The sequence below is a fragment of the Triturus cristatus genome, chromosome 6 (assembly GCF_964204655.1).
Source record: "Triturus cristatus chromosome 6, aTriCri1.1, whole genome shotgun sequence".
NCBI classification, from domain to species: domain Eukaryota; kingdom Metazoa; phylum Chordata; class Amphibia; order Caudata; family Salamandridae; genus Triturus; species Triturus cristatus.
The window spans coordinates 1,000,281,055-1,000,302,131 of record NC_140589.1 but is presented as its reverse complement, the minus strand read 5'-3'; the positions used below and the strand labels follow the sequence as shown (position 1 = coordinate 1,000,302,131).

The 21,077-nt window shown below is 40.5% G+C and overlaps 1 protein-coding gene across 4 annotated transcripts in view; it reads left to right on the top strand.

The window, feature by feature from the left end:
* Nucleotides 1-20,742, top strand: part of LOC146820913 (uncharacterized) — a 358,187-nt gene extending 337,445 nt beyond the window's left edge. For 2 of the 4 annotated variants that reach the window (XM_085609311.1, XM_085609309.1), the window contains 2 exons: nucleotides 9,080-9,194; nucleotides 20,129-20,742. In XM_085609311.1, coding sequence (XP_085465437.1) covers nucleotides 9,080-9,152 — 73 coding nt within the window. In that variant the 3' untranslated portion in view covers nucleotides 9,153-9,194; nucleotides 20,129-20,742. Of the gene's footprint in view, nucleotides 1-9,079; nucleotides 9,195-12,928; nucleotides 12,975-20,128 lie in introns of all 4 variants that reach the window. The other 2 variants (XR_014962641.1, XR_014962640.1) reach the window with 2 other exon arrangements.
* Nucleotides 20,743-21,077: the final 335 nt, after the last annotated feature.

Sequence of the window (21,077 nt, the reverse complement as noted above, 5' to 3'; positions counted from 1 at the left end):
ACGCAGTTAGTGCCGTGCACGCACGGTGGGCACGCGGTGCGCTACGCGCACCGCGTGCCCACGTTACGCTAGATGGGCCATGTACGCACGATGCGCTTCGCGCACCGTGCGCACATGGAGGACATATGATGCACTTCGTTTTGAAAGCTAATATTTTAATTTTTCGTAATTTTTATAAGCCATGCACAAATGGTGCCCTTTGGGCACCATTTGCACACGGGGTGGATGTGTGGATAATTTTTTCTTTTATTATTTTTGTTTAAAATATTCTAGTTTATCACACCTCTGGTAAGCCATGCACAATTGGTGGCCTGCGGCCACCAATTGCACACGGGGTGGGGAGAGTGTGGATAGTTTTTTTTTTTTTATAATTTTTTACCGTACGCGTACGGTAAGCGTAATCGGTGAAATTAGCGAAAAAATAAAAATTGCATTTTTGGCCTTGGGGGTCTTTGGGGACTCCCTCAACATGGCTATGTGTGTGGGAGCTGTCTAAACAGCCCCTTTACATGTTTTTTGGCTTTATTTTACAACCTAACTCTCAGTGCGAGAGAGAAAATGGCGGCCGCCGCTTCCTGGTTTCGGCCGATTCGAATGTTTACTAAGATCTAAGAGCCAATCAGAATCGCGCTCGCGCACGCCACCGTACGCGTACTGTAAGCTTACGGTAAGCGTACCGTAAGCTGGCTCAGATATATATATTGATTTAAAGGCTATTTTCTCAGAATCTACTGAACAGATTTACACCAAACCTACAAAAGGCACTTCCTTGACCTGAGGACTACCTCTCTGCCAAATTTCTAGTAATTCTGTTCAGCCGTTCGGGCTGTAGCCCTGTCTAAAGGTCCTATGGAAAAATGCATGGGAAAAACGCGTTTTGGGACCCCCCTTTTATCTCAGCCCCCGCTTGACGAATCCCCCCGAGACTTTCAGGGTAGGAGCGGAGCGTAGCGCCCCACCTATATTGAGAAATTCACGAGGATTCGTCAACCGGCGCCAAAGTTATTCAAAATAGAATGTTGCGGATTTCCTATAGAAACAGGGTCCTAACTATAACTACCTACTGGCGACCGCCAGTAGGTAATATATATATATATATATATATATATATATATATATATATATATATATATTAATCTCATCTATCTATCTATCTATCTATCTATGTCTATATATATATATATATTCACTGAAAAAACCATAGGTTTCACACATGTTATAGTTAGCTGGAGATTTTACTGATAAAAAAACAATGAAATTCCCCCGTTATAGTTACTGGATATGATCTGTCGTCATTTTTTATTGCTCTTAAGTGTTGTAACACTCTCTTGTGTACTTCTAAAATAGTGCTGCCAACGTACCTCAAGCCACAAGGGCATTGAAGCACGTAGACAGCATACTCAGTTTTACATGAGAATTTTCCTCTTATTGTTTGCATTTGTTTATTTAAGCCTGGTAAATACTTTTCTGTGTTGGCTTAAATAAACAAATGCAAACAATAAGAGGAAAATTCTCATGTAAAACTGAGTGACGACAGATCATATCCTGTCGCACGACACTTTGAGAAATTCCACAACAAGCGACCTGATGGTCTCACATACTTTGTGATAGATGCTGTTGAGAAAAATCCTAGGGGGGGGCAACAGGGCAAAACAATTAAGGAGATTGGAGTCACGTTATATAATCAAACTGAATTCCAAGCAGCCAGAAGGTTTGAATGTTGAAGAGGACATGTACACTCACCTTTGATAATTAGATTTGAACTAACGTTCCTAACCAAATCTTTTGTCATGAAGAGCTTTCCATGTGTAAAGTGATGCAAGACGTATCAAGGCATTGCATTGGCAAAATAGCCCACTTGGGCTAAAGTCTTTGAACAGGTCACTAGAAAACATTATTTAACAGTGATATGGTCGAATTATGAAAGCCCACTCGGGCATTATTGACACCGTTTATTTGATAAATGTAATGGATGATGGAGTAATTGTTGTCCAACATAATCACTGTTGTTGTACTATTTGAGTTTAATACCAATGAAATCGCATTGTGATGAGTATACCAGCAATGTAGGAATATATGGAAAAACTACAAAAAAAGCCCACTTGGGCATTATTGACACCGTTTAATTTATTATTATTATTTTTATTTTTTTAAAATGCAATGGATGACGGAGCAATCGTTTTCCAACATAATCACTGTTGATTTACTATTTAAGTTTAATATTATGAAATCGCATTGTGATGATTATGCCAACAGCGTAGGAATATATGTAAAAACTACGAGTCTGTCTTCTTATACACTCACTATGTAGTTGTATAGTCACGTGGAAAGCACATAGTTAAAATGGTTGTGAAAACTTTACTGAGCGTCAGTGAACAAGGGTGCTGCGCACTCGAAATGCGTTTGACGAACGGCTGACTGAGGAATAAAAGCATTTATCCAACCGCACACGGCTTCGTTTTCTTCCGTATACAGGGGAGAAGATTTTCTGTATTTGATAGAGACCGGCTTCCGTGCGGTCCATAGCAACGAAGCAACTCTCGCTCAGGTGGAGGCACTTCATATACGGAAGACTCTAAGGCATATATATATATATATATATATGTTGCAAACAATCACTCCATCAGGAACGACGCAAACCCCTCTTGGTGGCAAAGTAAAGTTTTTTATCTTAGTTCTCTCTGCTGCTTGTCATGACGCGTTTCGGCCGAAACGTCGGCCTTGCTCACATACACTCGCCATAACGAGAGAATTCATTTTAAAATGTTTTTTCACCACCCAGGGTCACGTGATCAAAGAACATGGAGAACAGACTGCGGCATTCTAAGTAATACATATAGAAAACAGACTGCATAATGGCTCCCAAGGGGGACTCAAAACTAACTGTTGGGCATATATATAATTATATCTTTAAAAACACCTGAATGAAGGCAGAATTATTTCAAATACATCTTCATGAATAAATAAATAAATATACATTTAAATATATTTTTACATATAGATGAATGAATAAATAAATAAATATATCACAGTATGAATACAATAAAATGCACATTCTAGTGTTCCTAAAATATCAGCATGAATGCGATAGGTAACTTTGGTGTAATTAAATCTTATATATATGGTCACAACCTAGACCAAGATGTCCAACAAAAACCGTCTGGATATATAAAAAGAAAGAGAAGTGCCGCAGAAAGAACTCTACTCCATGGCTAAAATATCCCCTAAAAAAATATAATAGTGTGTAGGATGATTGACAACACCCTCAAATGTGCAAAATTGCAAAGACCATATTATGGTTCTCATAATAATATGGTAGATGTGATACGCTACTAGTATTAAAAAATACATATTAGTGCGTATAGTAAAGTGCAAAAAAGAATGTGCAATGACCACGAAAAAATTAAATTAAATGGAAATTGCAAAAAACAGAGGGGGGAGTTCTCAAACATGATGTATACAATATCCAAATGTAGATCAACATAGATAATGTGGATCCTACTCTTAACTATGTGAATACACAAATACACAAAGTGGGCAAGCACCAACATTGTATCAGAAATGAGGAGCGGAATATCTAAGAGGCTGTAATTTAATAGACAGGGAATTTCATAGATAAGTGTACATGTCCTCAGCGGTATTTAAACCAAAAGGGGCTTTAGTGTCAAGTTCTAATATTAGGCGAGTTTCTAATTGCCTAAGTAGCCTCTCCCTATTGCCTCCCCTGCGTAATTTGGGGATGGCATCAATTACAAAGTAACTGAGACATTTGAGGTCATTGTTGTGTTTATCTTTAAAATGACAAGCCACGGGATAGGTAGTGTCATTATTAACAATTGCTCTCAAATGCTGAAGAATACACGTATTTACTTGAAGTTTAGTACTACCTATGTATGATAAATCACAGGTACAAGTGAGGACATAAACAACATATTCAGTACGGCATGTGAAGTGCCCTTCAATTGGTGTTGCCTTAGAGCTGAAAGGGGTATTGTAAGTGGTACGGTTAGTACCAAATTTGCACGCTCTACAAGATGTACATTTGTAGAAGCCTTTCTTTGGTTGTAGCCAGGTATTAGTAGATATAATCTCTGGGCTACTTTTAACTAACTGGCTTCTCATGGAAACAGCACGTCTATAAGTAATAGACGGTTTATCTGATAAAAAGGGCGCCAACACTCCATCTGTTTTCAAAATGGGCCAATTTTTGTTAATAATAGCCCTCAGTTGTCTATTTTGCCTGTTGAAAGTCATTATAAGACGCGGAGCATTAGCCTCATCTCCTTTGAGTCTTATATCACAGGACCTGTTACTTTGAATATATATTCAACAGAACGTATACCTCAAACAACCTCCAAGGACTGACGAAGAAGGAGACGGACCACAGGGACCTGGCGAGATGGTTTTATTAGACCCAAATTGTTTCAGCAATGATGCGTTTCGTGCCCAAGAGCCCTTGTTCACATATGGGTTACAGCAAAAATTATTCTTTTTAAATGCTTAAAGTGCACACCCACAACCAGCACGTTTTTGGTCACATGACCATAAAAAGTGAAAACATACTGTTGTTCTGTTTACTGAGCATTATATCAAATTCATAAATGCTCAACAATGCAATTAAAAAAAATATATAAAAAATGTAAAATTACATTTGATTATTATTTACAATTTAGCAGCATATAAACCTCATAATGCAGGCTTCTATAGTGATTCTGTCTGTATAAATACACAGGTAAATAAGAGATTTTTCTAAAATATATACAATCAAGATTATATTTCTTTCTCTTTCTTTGACCTGGTCAATATATAAAAAGGCCTAAAATGCCCTATTGATAATTGGATAAATCCTATAAAAGAGCCGCTAACAATATATGAGCCAAGCTGATATGTAAATGATAATTGCATGATTTAGATGTTACCAAAAAAACTCACTTTATAAAGGGGTCAGAAAGGGATACTTAGTTTAAGGACTAAAACACCTCCAATCCGATCAGAATACTGCAAATAACCAACAGAAGGTGTGAAGTCCGAGGAGAGAAGAATAGTTAACCAATAGATGCTATGAGGAAGTGCATGAGATCCTACAGGTAGTCGGGACACCACCTAACAGGAGGTGAGAGTCCATCAGCCCACCCTTACTGGCGGAGCATCGTCATTTGGAACTCTAAGGAATCACGGTCTGAGCCCACAATCGCGGGTCACAAGAGGCTCTGCTAGGTGCACAGGCCAGTGATTCCCGAAAGAAAACACTCCTGCCAGGGTTTATACCCAAGACCTGGGGACTCAAGGAATGTGCAGTGCTCATGTGTAATGTGAGATTAAAAATGAATACTTGGTCAAAAAATATGTTTATTGGGAATTAACCAAGTTTCATATCTAAAAGAGCCTATAGTCTTTTCAAAAAATTGACAAATTCCTGGCTCAATCATGGTGTGGTCGACATCTTTCAGCCGAAGTGGTCAATTGACCCGGCTTTCTTCAGGACCAAAAAAGTATAATCTAAGATGCTACTGCTAAAAAAACAAGTGATTTGTGAAAAGCAAAAGACATGCAATCAAAATGTGACCGTTAGATAAGATAGTGGCAATAGCCACCCTACCAGACATACAGTCTCGTGTTTGAGCGCAAGAACAATGTCTCCTTTCCTAAAAAGAGAGTCCAAACAGGTCAGACATCAGGAATGGACACCATGCACAAGAAAACAGCATTACTGGTCACTATTCGGCAAAGATAATTCTACACTGCCATTATTTTTAAAAAAAACTCGAATGATGTTATCAACACAACAATATGTGAATTAAAATGAAAACTCACCCAGCCTTATGTGGGAGAACTGCCTCACCTCACGCGGCTGACTGCTCGGAGAAGGAGGCATCGCTCTGTTTAAATGTGGAGAGAAAACAGACACATTGCATATGGATACCTGTTTGCTTCATACTCAGCACATATACCTTTAAACACTTTGTCAAAAACCTCAAAAACTAAAGAGTCAAAGACCTCAAGAAAACCCATAAAAAAGCGTCAATGCAGGTAGTAGAGATGTGTTTACAAACCCTGCCCTGATCTGGTAAAACAAGACTAAAGACAGAGTTGCAATTCATTATTTTCGATGGAGTTTGAAATGGTAGTGTATTTCTCCATTGTTCCCAAATGGGTAGGCTATCTGGCTGGTTTGGAAAAACCAAGGCACGGCTAGTTTAAGAAACCAAGGCATATGAGGTGTAAGCCCTCAACTCTAGAAAGCTACAAAGCCCTCCCCTTGGTTGCAGTCAAAGGACCAGTACATCGTGAACAAACTAGCCATGCCTTGGTTTTTCCAAACCAGCCAGACTGCCTACCTATTGACTCTTTAGTTTTTGAGGTTTTTGACAAAGTGTTTAAAGGTATATGTGCTGAGTATGAAGCAGACAGGTATCCATATGCAACGTGTCTGTTTTCTCTCCACATTTAAACAGAGCGATGCCTCCTTCTCCGAGCAGTCAGCCGCGTGAGGTGAGGCAGTTCTCCCACATAAGGCTGGGTGAGTTTTCATTTTAATTCACATACTGTTGTGTTGACACTGTTCTTCAGGGCCACCTAATCATGTGTTTAGGAAAATGTCAATTTTTGGATGGTCACCTCCATTTTTGGCTGAATTTTGTTTGCTAGTTTTTAGACTCTGCACACTGGGGCACTGGTGTCTGTTGCCCGGTGTATGTGCTTTAAACCCTAAAACTGTAGGCATTGGCTCTTCCCTGATTGGTGTACTAAACTCTCATATAGGGCCATAATATATGGTGTATAAACTACCCCCATGGCATGGATAGCTAAATGTCACTTCTGGATATTTAGCACTTACTGTGCCACACACTATGGCAACAAGGAAACAAGGACAATTTGGCTTTAGGCCTACCATTGTAGTTTGAGTTCTACAATTTAAAACTGCCTTGTTACCTGTTGAAATATTTGTTTTTATCGGACAAAAGACCACGCTTTTTAATATTGCATGGTATTTAAAAGTAGGAAGCGTAGACAATTTATGCTAACATGTTTCTACAGAGACATGGGTGGCCTTAAAAGTTATTTTCATTGGAGCAGGCCTAGCTGTCCTATTTAGAAGACCAGAGTACAGATTTAAATACTAATATTATATCGCAGATTAGGACAACCTAGAAAAATAATGAAACCACTATTTTAATAGTTATTAAAAAACAATTCAATGGTGAAGTCTGACTTTTACTAAATATTAAGGAAAAACAACTTTTAGAAAGTTATCCTTTGCCTGATGGGGTTCCAGAAAGGTAATTAGATTAAGCCTCTGTCAATTTCCAGCCTGTGCTCAGCCCAGGAAGGGGTGTGAAAGAAGTCTGAATTTCCTTACAGGAGCATTCAATAGGCTGACCTGAATGGGCAGAGATTACTCCTCTGAGCTTAGTACATTATGTAGGGTGGGGTCAGTTGGTTTTCTGTTGACACAACAGTATCTGCCTGACAGGTCTAGTGTGCCACTTTTGAAAGGGATAGACCATGATTTTGTTCTACCAATTTTATGTCTCTGGGCTTGTTGTTAGAAGAGTGCCTGCTTCAAACTGGATTTTAATGTTAGATGTAGGAGGACACTAGGATTGCCATAGTATGCTTCCCACTTAAATCTCCAGCCTTGGACCCCAGGTTTAGTGGGGCTGAAGACCTTCACCCTCTTGGATTTGTTTTGACACATTGCATTTGGGCATGTTTGCAGTAAAGCAAACAGTAACCACAGCAAAAGTGGGTCAGTCAATGCCTGGGAGTCTTTACTCCATTGGTTAGAGAATAACTAGGAGTGTTGGAGCGTGTCCCCCACCCATATGCATGTGAGCCCTACAAAGCTGAACCCTCACCCATCCTACCTCTGATGACTGCTGGACTTGTGAAGGGATAACAAGTGGACTGAACCTCCTGCACATGGCAACCGTGAGAAGAACCTGAGGACGTTGGATCCCTTTCCACTTTAAATCCAAGGTCAGAATGATCTCCAAGATTCATACGGCCAATTCCCTGTGCGGCTCCAGGAATGTAAAAAAAAGCAAGAGGACATTCCTGTAGATAATTCCAGGTGACTGGAAGCAACAGGACCTGGTCTTTGCTGTTGTCTACAGTCTAGCATCATAAAAGTCTCTAAGTGCTCCCCCCCTGAGGACCTGTGGGCCTTGGAAGAATACTGCTGCAGTTGTTTGGTTATCTAAAGAAATTTGGGAACTTTTTGCTTCAAACCTTGAAGGGGACCGACCCCAAAAGTATCTGATTGGCAGTTCCATGGTATGAGATTGAGTTTCAGTTTTACCCTGTGTGGAGAAAGAAGAGTTTTTTTTCTCAGAAAAACAACAAAGTCCCTTTTCAGATTGGGACTTTAAAATATGCCGTACTTCCAGCCAGTTGTGGGGATAATCTATGTTTTGCACAAGACCAGGGCCCCATTGCGGTCTGCTAAAAATCACACCTAGGATTTGTTCCATCATAACCATTGACCACAAGTAGAACTTAGTGCTTGTTGGTACTATTTTCCCTTAATTCATTACAAATTCATATGTCTGATCCCCTTTATTGGAGTTTGGTGTTTTGGCTTCATTTTACTAACTACATTTTACTATAATTTTATCATTTGTAGTGAGAGCTTTATTGTGTTGTGTTTTCAACTCTTTAACTGCTTTGGTATTTCTAAATAGCTTCCACATTTTCTCAAAGTTAAGCCTGACTTCTCTATGCAATATCTACCGGGGATTGAGCTCAGGTTTAAACTTCTGAAACCTTTACCTGTACCTAACAAATTAGTGACTTTATTATTTTAATTTATGATGGGCTAGCATCCACCCCTGATTCATATTTCATTTTCTCATGGTGTTGTTCTCAGTGAAGCCCTGACCAAATACTTTACAGAAAAGCAGTGTTTTTAAAGTATTCTGTAAATATGACATTAAATATGTACTTTCTTATTATTGTTCAAGCACCCAACAAAGTGTTGTACCAAATAGATATTTTTCTTTACATTAAAGAAAGTACAGCTTATATTGAGACAAACTTTGACCCAGGCACTAAAACCTATGTTCTCTCCCTGCAACAGTACAGAAGAAATCAACCCAGCAAACCATCGAGATGACAGAGATCTCAGCGAGCCAGCCTTTTCTGAGAATTAAGATGATGTCACAGTAGAGGACCTGTTGAACCACCTTCCATTGGTGCGTCTAATTTCATATTTAAAACGTTCCTCTTGGTGCGATATGTCATCATAAATGAGCGAATAGGTTGTCTTTTTGTGACTCAAGCTGCCAGTGCACTCATACTGCTTGAGAATTTACTGAAAGCGGGGGGCAACAGTCACAGCTAATTTTCAATTAACAAGAAAAAATACATATTTGTAATCAGTAATATACAAAGCACGCTATTTGAAACAAAAGAGTTAGAGGTGAAATAGATAAATGTTTGTAGTTAGGGAGTTGGATTAAGATAAAAATGGTTTCAAGTAAAGGGATAAGTGAAAATCAGAAATGGAAATACTAAAGTGCTTTATATATGACTGGAATGACAAGTCTCAAAAAGTGAAAATTAACATAATCTAAAGCCAAATCATTTTAAGAAAAAGATTTAAAGATTATAGAAAAGAAAAGTTCATAACGTCAGTGGAATTATAGTGCGGCAAATAACAGAAACAAATTTAACAAAAGATATTGGGATCTAGCAAAAATGCCACATTATCTGCTAATTTATATTTGTTAGAATCCGGGTTCTCTGGTTGGCACAGGTAGGTACTTGTGACAAGCAGGGAACCTTTCCTCTAGTCAGGATGAGGGGTTACACTACTAGAACAACCCCTTGCTCACCCTCTAGGTAGCTTGGCGCGAGCAGACAAGGCTTATCTCAGAGCGTTTTAGGTTAGGCATTTGTGAACACATACAGTAACCAAGTGACAACACTACAAATGGACACCACACAGGTATTTATATTAAAAATAAGGAATCTTTATATAGGATTATCACAAGACCATTAAACGATTAAAAATACACAATACGGTTGCTTAGTTGGTAGAAGATTGCTTAGTTTCTCTTAAGTTCTTAAATGCGACACTTTAAGTCAATGTACCTTAGATGCGACACGCAGGGCAACGAAAGTGTTGCAGCGATGCAGATGCGTTGAAGTTCTTGGTGCAAAAGAAATAAAGACGGGATCTTCCAGATGCGTTACGCTTCTCCGTTGTTGCGAGAAGGCTCGACTCGATGCGTCAGCTACAGCGGCGTCACCCTTGAGATGCGACGACAGCGGCCTTGGCAGCGGCACTCTTCTCCGACGTTGCGAGACGCTTCCGCTCGATGCGATGCTGCAGCGGCGACACTCTCTGCGAGATGCGACGGAAACAGCTCCGACGGCGGCACGCTTCTCTTCCTGGCGTCGCGCTTCCAGCTCCTTGTGACACGCAGTCCCCCAAAAACAGCAGCAGGCACTTCATAAAGACTTTGGGGAGCTGGGGATGAAGTCCACTGGTCCTGGGACTTTGTTCAGGGGGCATGCTCAGTTCAAGCCCTTGGAGATCTTTAAGCACAAGTTGAAATAAAAGTCTTTGTAGTCTTTTCTCCTCTCCTTCAGCAGCAAGGCAACCACTGCAGGCCAATCCCCCAGGTCAGGGACAGTTACTCCTCCTACAGCTTTCCCAGTTCCTTCTCTTCTGGCAGAGGTTCTTCTTGTTTCAGCAGGATCTGATCTAATTTCTTGGGAGCAGGGTCCCAATACTTATACCCCTAATTCCTTTGTTCCTCTGGGGTTGAGGGGCCTTTGCCCAGTCCAAACCAGTTCTTGGGCACTCTGTTGACATGACTCTGACTTTCTATTCAGGGTGCAGGGCAGAGACATCAGCCGCTCCACAGGAGGTGGAGCCAGCATTGTGGTAGCAGAGCACAACCCTATTCAGAGCTCAGGTGTACTCCTCCCACCCATCTGACTGCCAATCTTCCTATTCACCACCAGGCTGCCTAGCCCTGCCCCTCTGGGTTTCCCCAGCCCTGTCACTCACACAACCAGACAGGCAGATACACATCACAGCAGAGGCGGGCTGAAATGGTCAAGCAAGCAAATACCAACTTTATAAAAGTGGTATTTGCAAACACAGAATATTAAAATAAACTTTACTAAAAGATGTATTTTATTATTCTGAGTTCAGGCATACTAAACTCGAATTTCTACCATGTTCCCTGGGTCTGTTAGGATCATAGAATGTAACAATTCTAACAGCCCATTCTGGCCTATGGAGAACAGGTAGCCTTACAATAGTGAAAAACGAGAATGGCTGTAATTCACTATTAGGACATGCCACACACATCAGGGCTTGTCCTACCTTATGCTTACAATGCACCCTGCCATAGGGCCTACCATAGGGGTGACTGATATGAAGTTAAGGGAAGGTTTAGGGACTGGCAAGTGGGTGCACTTGCCCAGTCAGCATGACAGTACCAGACTGCACGCAGGTTCTGCAATGGCAGACCTTAGATTCATTTTACCAGACCGCTTCTGTGGGTGGCACAACCAGTGCTGCAAGCCCACTAGCAAATCTCGCATTAATACAAATGTGGAAACAGCTCCATTGGTCATTCATTGGAAAGCTAAAAATCACCAAATCAATGATCTAAAATGGACAGTCATATCCAAAGTAGAACGAGACTCAAGGGGAGGCGACCTAGAATTGAAACTATCTCGAAGAGAGGCTTTCATGATATCAAAAGTTCAATACAGTTTCCAACGGATTGAATGAGCTCTCTGAGCTATAGAAATTGAGTTAATACCATACCACCTGGAATCACGCCCAACATGTGGAAAGAATTCCTCACTGTTATCTGTGGAGCATTCTAATCTTAATATAGTTTTATGTTGTCTACTAAACTGGCTCTATGTTCCCATTAGCTGCCAAGACTTTCCTGGACTTCACTGCCAACCTAAACCAATATCGCTGGCAGGGTTTCATACAGTTGATTAGGACCTCACATATTCAATTTACCACTTTTTTTATTGCTAAGCACTCTTTTCCCGTTTATACCACAAATTTCTTTTGTGAATATTTATTGTGGAAATTTATTTCCTCACGTTTCCCTTTTGTGGCCGGAATTATAAGCGTTTTTTAAGCTTATGCTTCCAAAGTTGGAGTATGAGCTTCCATCATTTTGAATTGGGTCCGCTCCAAAACGGAATCAGTCCTTTATTTGTGTCTCCCACAAGAGATAAAAACTCAGCGTTCACGTGCCCTCCCACGTGATCGGCACTGGCGTTCACTATCGGCTGGAGAGACAAATGGAGATTTACTCAGGTAAGCCTGCTTTTAAGGCTGTAATTATTTAACAACAACCCTCTAAACTCGGCCCTTGAGACAATAGAATAGAAATCAACTGCCTAAAAACTGAGCCATTATTTTATGGTATATAGTTTGCCTCTAAAAAACCGCCCTAGCCGCCATTGACCGCTTCGCATTCTAAAGCTGCCCCGATATATTTTTACAGATTCTACAACAAAGCGTGACTAAGCACACCGGTCCCTTCCGCTAGTGAAAAATAGCGTCCTTCCCTGCTTGCCGGATACGTCTTACACTTTCTTCCTTCGGTGAAGTGCCACAAGTGACCACCGTTGAGCAGCGGAATATGTCTTTTTTGACACTTCAGGTATCCAAATTGTAATCTGACAATGAACGATTTTTCTATGGCTATTATTGACCTACATTGAATTGACTCCACAGCCTACGAGTGATTCTTCCACAACCGCAGCTATTTGACACTATGAAAATTTGATCTCGCATACTAAGATAGCTACGACGCGCCATAACTTATGTAAGTGCATGATGAATAAACGGATGTTCTTAACACTATTTTTCTTCTGTTAATACTACCAGAATTCGTATTCCATCCCCTTAGCTTAGTGCCATGTTCTCTCTTTTCAGAGTCATTTCGGATTAGATCGGCTGATCTTCTCTTCATATGTCAGAGGTAATCAAGTCAATACTGAGATTTGTTGTGCTTTGAGAGGAAATTGTACGTTCTAGTGTTACTCAAAAAGGTTTTTGTCATTTTAATTTGCAGGTCCTGATGAGAGACCCTCTAAACCAAGGGGTCTTGAAACACGTAGACCTTTTTGTGTGACCACAAGAATTTGGAATTGGTTAAAAAACAAATAATATTGAGAGTTACTATTTCAACGATACTCTCTGTAGTCTGAGAAAATAGAATATCAAATGTTTATGTTTTCCCACAAGATTGACTGAGTTGTGTGAATGTTTTATCGGTACCAGTATGTTTGGAGCAAAGAAGAGTGTGTTGCTCAGAATGGTTGAAATGCGTGATTGAAAGGTGTGATGGTTATTGTATGCATTATGTCCCATTTATGAGAATTGAAATTTTTTTCTTGTATTTTGTATTATGGAAGGATGATAACGTTTTTTTGATACTATTAAATTGATCGATTAAGTCGAAAAAAGAAAAGTCTTTCACGCATTTTGTTGTTTTTCAAAATGTGTCCTCACGAGTTGATCTGAGGTGTAAACAGTGGCAGTACTAGCCAATCTGTTGTTTATTTTATTACGGGCTCAGCTTTACTGCTATTGGCCTACCTCCAATCTTTGGTTTGGGCAAGCCCACTAGCAGCATTTGTATTTACAAGCCCTGGGCACTCCTGGTGTACTTTACTGGGGTCTGACAGTAAACCAAATAAACCAATCATCTAATCCAACCAACATATACATTTTAAATAGGGAGAGCATATGCACTTTAGCACTGAACAGCAGTGGTAAAGGGCCCAGAGTCATAGAATAGCCAACAACAGGTCAGAAAAAGTACAGGTGGAAGGCGAAAAGTCTAGGGACCATCCGGCCAAAAGGCCAGGTCCAACAATATTTAGCAGTTAACTTTCCTAATTCTGCATCATAAGACTGAAAGCATACTATCATGGTGTGCCTCCAGGATGCTGCTGCCAGCTCGTTTGTAACAGGAGCGATGCAAAGGTAAATCACAACTGGAATGTCTGTGTCAACAGAGAGGAGCCAGACGGGCAAGTTTCCCTGTGCTCGTCTTCCACTGCAGCACTTTTGTGAAAGGACTGGATGTGAGCGACTTAGGCAGTTTTACTGTCATTCACATAGGTCTGAATCTGTAGGCTAATGCAAAACGCACATCCAAAGTTTCATCTTCTCCATTCCAACCATTGAATGGTCCCAGTGGTCACGTTACTGTGATGGGGGGGTTCCACTATGAAGAGTGGGGAATGCCCTTGACATAGAAGGAAGAAGCACCGGTTACTTCATCTTACAGTCCAGAGTCCCAAGCAGCAAAAACAGACAAAGCCATTAAAAAGAGACGAAAGATTAACCACGATGTCTTTGTAAATCCTAATAAATCAATTACGTTCTTCACAAATGCCAATGAGATACTCTCAATTGAATTCTTAGGGCCAAACAGCACAAACTAAATGTTACCACATGGAGAATGTTGTGGGTACTTTTTGTTTCCCCAGTCATCTGCATGTGGGTCTGAAAGTTTTTAACAGAAAGGATCAACAATATATTTGGAGAAATCGCATATCAAATTAGCTCCCTTCCACCAGGGCAGCAAGAATGTGAGCTGTGTGTCAACAGAGTCTTGTGAAATGAAGGTGAAACTTGAAAAACAAAAAAATGAAAGTTTACTCCTTAGATGCACTTGTAGCACACTGAAAAGTGTGACCCTGCTAGCACCTAGGCCCCCTGGTAAATAATGCTTGTGCAGCCCTTGGCCTCAATATTGACAATGTTCTATAGTATTTTGGTAGTCAATCCCAATTTTCAGCAGCTTCAATAACAGAGACCATGATGCACTGTCACCTACCAAAACAAAGCTCAATAGAAGCGATCACGGCCTTCAGCCACAATACAAATTAGATTTGTAAATGAAATTGATTTGAGGTTCAATTTGGTGAATACTTAGGAAGAATTTGTTTTCATTAAGAATACCAAATGCATCATTGTCACTGCGACATCTTTTTTCCGGCCCAAGTCCATCAGATAGCAATTAAGTATATTTTGAGAGTTGAGGTCATGGGGGCATATCAGCAACAGCCGGCGATAATTATCGCTAGCGCGAGGATAACTATCGCCGGCTATTGCTGGATTTATCGCGGAGATAGCACGCTATCAGCAACGCTTATCTCCAAAGTGATAAAAATCCAAGTGATAGCTGAAAAATGTGCGATTATCGCTGGAAATACAGCGATAATCGCACAGTGACAGGCGATACGTTGCTGATAGGGCAGGGTGGACTTAGCCATATAATCCACCTCCCACTGGATATAATGGCTAAGTCAGATTGTAAGCAGGCGTAAAGAAACCTGCGTTAAGCGCGGTTAGCGCTACTTTTATAATCGCTAAGCAGGTTAGTGATTTCCTTGATAATTGGAGAAATGTCGGTTAGCGACATTCTCCACGTTAGTTTGGCAGGGTACGCCCATTTTGCAACTCATTGGCGATGCAAATATGGGCGTTAGGGAAACCGGCGCTGAGGCATAGGCACACGGGTTAGCATGTCCAAGCTGATAGTGCGATAAAGTGCGATAAAATGCTCGCCGCTTTTCGCCCAAAAATGGAGGCTAAAGCGGCGATAATTTTATCGCGGGCCTTGATGATATTCCCCTTCGTTTTGTTCTTTTGAACCAATTGGACAGACAGATACACTTGAAAAGATACATTGTAAAATGTATTCCCAGGAATCAGAAAGTAGTGTTCCATCATCATGAAGTCAAATGGTTACTTTACTGTATGTGCCCTAATACTATTCAAAAGTGGCCACATTTATAGTCCACATCCACAGGCTTTTTATGGGGACGCGAAAAGCAAGGTTACTCTCACAAGAGCTTGGCTGGGTTTTCCAAAGATGTATGTAATCTCTGTGTTTTTACTTTACAGATGGTAATAGCAATCTTGGCATTTGAAGTTTGCCCTCAAAGACACATGCATTCATGATTCTTTTTTTGCTGCTAGTGTCAAAAACTCGTCCAGCAATCTTCGTTACCATTGTAAACATTTCAAAAAGCAAATTCATTACTTATTATAGAGACAGGTTGCATTACAATCTCTTGTAGCCCTCCTCCTTAACACAAATCACAATATGACTAACAAAAAAAACTGAGTTTATCTCTTTCCCCCAACTCATCTTCCTTTTCATGAAGAATCCCTCCAAATTGTCCTTGGCTGTGCGCCACTGTCCTGTTCATCTTAAATATTTCCTAAACAATTGGTTTTGACAAATTCATACCCCTCATCATTACACCAACTTTTAGCAAAATAAATACATTTATTAATACATAGATTAAAAAATACATAAAATAAATAAAGAAATAATAATATTGAAAACCTCCATTTTGGTCACTACCCTCACTTTTTGCACGTTCTCAACCCATTTTAAATGTTCATGATATATATTTTTACTTTTAGTGGATACTGTTGTCTTCTTATCAGTACATCTTTTCTGGCACCACATATACAATATGAATGTTTTCAACAATACTTCCAGTGCCTGTAAAATACGTTATGAGCTTTCGATGAAAGGCAGTATTTTTCGACAATGAGAAATCTAGGTCTAAAAATTGAGTTAGGTAATGGTTATCTCTTCACTTCCCCTCTAAAATAGCCCACGTTAATTTAATGAGCACTCTACTACTTCACCTAATGCACCGCGTAGTCTTGTTGTTTGCTGCATACATTCAAACGGAATACAGGTAATGTAAACTAAATTGGTTCATTCAGCTTCCCATGAGACAGCTTGCGCTTTTGTTAACTCCGAAAATTAACGGGACATTGCTAAGCCACATGACTTCAGCTCAACTACTTTTCTGAAATTTTAGAGGCCAGGCACTTGCACAAATAGCTTTGCTGCTCTAGAGAAGTGAAAACACACTCTTACCATCAATCGCAGCACCTGAGGCATAGTGAAGAAATCTGATGCATGCAAAACACAGTTGGTCTCAATTCAGGCAGAGGTGTTTAGTGCCAAGGATGAGTGCCGGGCCAGCGTGGAGGGAGAACAGCATGACAACAATGGAGTAGACTAAAAAACAGAAGTAAAAAATCAGAACTAACCTTACCTTCAGCCAGCCACATCGCGCTCTGTCCTACTCCTCTGCAGACAGGCTCTTATGAAGCAGAAGCCACACTGCTTCTATGGAGGAGCACACATACTCTAAATTTTAATACTTGACAAGTGGATATGTTAATGATACCTTAATTGCGGCGAACTCAGATGAATAGTGACATTGACGTACTATTTAGAGCCCTGAAGCAGTCCTTGTTGGACGAAACGTGTTGGCTACTGTTCGCTGATGTGGTTTTTCGAAAATAAAGACAAATAAAGACTTATTGAAAGAAGAAATCTTCTCTATATGTATTTTTATGTGACTCAACAACAAATTGTCATGATTATTGGTGCTATATATTCTATACAAGAATTTATGCATAAAGCAAATGTACCCTGTAAAACGTTTCTTGAGTGCTGAACCATCAATTGTAAGGCTCCTAGAATCCCCTGTGGCCAATCCCGATGCTGCTTTCATGTTATGAAATCAGCCTCAGGATTTGCCTGAGCACCCTCAATTTGTGCTCCCAGGGAGCCTGGGGACCTGTGCCTGCTGTGTCCAATCCGGCAACGCAGCTCAGTTTCAGAGACACCTTCACTGCGCATGGCCAAACCGTCATGTGCAGTGAAGGCACTGCACCTACCACTTCCCTCTCAGTGCCTGTCACCCCCTACCCCAGGCCCCGTTCCTAAGGCTCGGCACACTGAAGAAAAATAAAGCAATAAAACCAATTTTCATTATAATTTCATTATTCAAGTTTTGAGAGGGTGCTGGCAGGGTGGCGACGCTCCTCAACCGTAGCAGAGGAGCTGATGCTAAATTCATGGCAAAATGAATATGTTCCTTATATTTGGAAAGCATTATGTTAATGTGTGGTCAGGGATCTCTGAGGAAAAAATACCTATTCCATAGGAGGCACAATACTGGAGAGGCTTATTTCTTCAAATGGTAAACTATTCGCCAAGCATCGCCCAACGGAAGAATGGCAAACTCCTATCATGACACTTGAATGCTTCCTAACACAATTGTTTTGCTTTTCTTGCTTACCAGAGGCAGTATGAGAAAAAAAGGCATTGAGCCATATTAGACAGTAACTTGTTCCTTTAAAATATAGATGCGATCAAATTGATTCCCTAGAAACAATCGATATGCTTCTGATTTTCTATTTGGAATTTTGCATAAAGAAGGTTCAGAGCCATGTGCTCTGTAAAATAGCTATGCTTTTTCAGTTTTAGTGCAGCCTCATCTGTGGTGTAAGAATAATTCTATGTGCATTGTTCAAAACATTTCTAGTTTTAATAAGCTTCTATAAGCCCTTTTAAACACAGTTAAGTAGAATATCTTTAAACACACTATCATTCTTATTTCTCCTATGTCACCATACCATCCTCAATGATCAAAAACTATCGCTAGCTCAGACCGACTAGGGGACCTGCAAAAACATCAGACATGCTCCTCCTCATCAGGTCATTGAGATGCTGAATTTTGACATCTAGCAATGTGATATCCTCTAATGCATTGGTTGCAGAGAAAATCAGATTTCATACTGCAGTGTCCAACTCCTTCAGTGGATAATCTAAGACTCTAAGGGGCTTATTTATGAGCCATTTGTGCCACCGTTTTTCCACCTTTTGAGATGCACCTGCGACTTAAAAAATGCACCATGTTGCGCCCTATTTACAAAGTGACGCATCTAAGCATATGCGTCACTTTGTAAAGCCCTGCGCTACATAATACCTGTGTCAGGTATAATGTATGCAGGGTGGGCGATCCCCTGCAAAAAGCCTAGTTAAAGTGGTGCAGTGAAATCTATTAGATTTCACTACACCACTGCTAAGACGCCACTGCATCAAAATCTTACACCTGCCTCACAGAAGGCATAAGACTGGTGCAGCCGCATTTAACATGGGACTTGCCCATGTGTAATGACCCATTGCTGGAACTGCGTCTCTTTTGTAGCACACTCCAGCAATGCACCATTACTGCGCCTTCAGATACGTCAGAAATACTGACATATCTGTAACACCTTGTGACATGGAGCTCCGTACATTAAATAAGGCGCATCCATGGTGTCGCAAGGAGGGCACACTGAAAAGCGTTGCATCACTGTTTTCACGCAGCGATGCAACACTTTTCATAAATGAGGCCCTAAGGTTCTGCTTCCCACTTTGTCCTGCTCCCACTCCATACCCGAAATACTGCCTGGTAACAGTGCTTAATTTGAGTCATTGGTTTCCAGTGCTCGGCACTGACACTTAATTGCCAACACCAGGTTTTATGACAGTCTGCCACATGGTGGCACTGTTTGTGTGTTTGAGAAATGAGCACAACAACAGTTGCTTATTAATTTAATATACATTAAAATGACTAATACCGACCACCCAAGCCATTCTTATAGATTTTGGTACCTGGAATAGTCTGAAGTGCCACACTTGCAGGCGTTTGATGTTGTTAGGTGTGTTTGTACAGTCACGGGCAGCGCTGGCTGGCGGAATGGGTGGTGCAAGCTGCAGAGGTCTCCAGCCGGGTCCCGTGCATGTAAAAGCGGTGGGGCAGTGGGGTCGGGTGGAGGGGGATTTCAATGATTATGATGAGGGAAAATTAATCATTTATTTAATATACCTCATCATCGTCCGTCAAAATCTCACCCACATGGCCCTACCGCTCTTACCTGCACGGGCCACGGCTGGAAGCCTCCTGACGACAGCCCCAACTTTTAATAACATTCCATTTCTAAGAGTAAACTTTACATCCTGTAGCAACAGTGGATCACTTTGTCAGATTACATTCGTTTTATGAGTATAAAGTGTGAATATCCGGAATGCAAAGGTATTTGGTTTATCAGAAAATCATAAACTTGAATACACACACTCAACCACTAGCAATAGCAATAGTGAAGTGACTGCTTTCTTGTGGGCTTTAAAGCATAATGTGTGACAATATAAGTTCTGTTTGCATTTCTTCATGTTTCTCTTCTCAGTGGCATCGCCTGAGATTCATGAGCCTAATTTGCCATTTAAACACACACATCCATTTTGTTTTGCAGAATCTCTGAAGGAGCTGTGACTGGCGGTACGTCGAAAGCAAGTTTTCTATTTTTTTATGTCAGCACATTATTTCAAAAGGAACTGACGAGCAGAAACAAACCCTCTTAAAATGATTGCGAATACATAAAGAATATGGTATTTTCTCGCGTGAACTGTATGCCTCTTTGCAAGAGAGCATCAAACACAATGGCCCATTCTCAGTTGTATACTGCTCCACCATTGCTGCACCAAAATGCCCTGCGATTCAAGAAAAACAAACATTCAAAGTGAGAAGCCTATGTTTTGTTTTTGCACAATTTTTTACAGTACCCCATATTCCGTGCAAATGCTGTAATGTATACCCTTTAGAATACATGCCACGTTTTAAATTTAGAATAGCCAAATGCTGTTTACGTGCATTATGCATAGGGAAAATGCCCCTGATTAACTTGATGTAAATCAGCTCAATGTAGCATCATGTTGTGGGGATTAGATTATCTGTACATTTGCTGATAACAAACATCCTTACAATATGTCTATATATAAGGTGAATTCTGAGAGATTATAATATTTTTTTCAAAATGAATGTAACTTGTTATATCTGCAGCCAATAAAGACATTTAATTACCACTGCAAATTCTAATGCTTTTTCTTCTTTGCTGTTTATGCTGCCAGTATTGTCCCACATAGAGCATTACCTAACAGCAGCATTGGTCCAATATTAAATTATATTTGCGAATGATGAGGCGTGACTCCAGGTCTTTCCAGAAGGGAATGAGTGTAGCTAAACAGATTTGTGTCTGGCTCTTGGAAGGACGTCTACTGATGTGAGTGCTGTGTCAAGATGACTACTAGACATCCAGATCTAGATCGCTTTGTAGGGCGTAATCCTGATCTTGTTTGCTTTGTAGGGTGTAATCCCAATGTTGCTTGCTCTGCAGCATGTGCAGTGCACTGCTTGTTCTTACA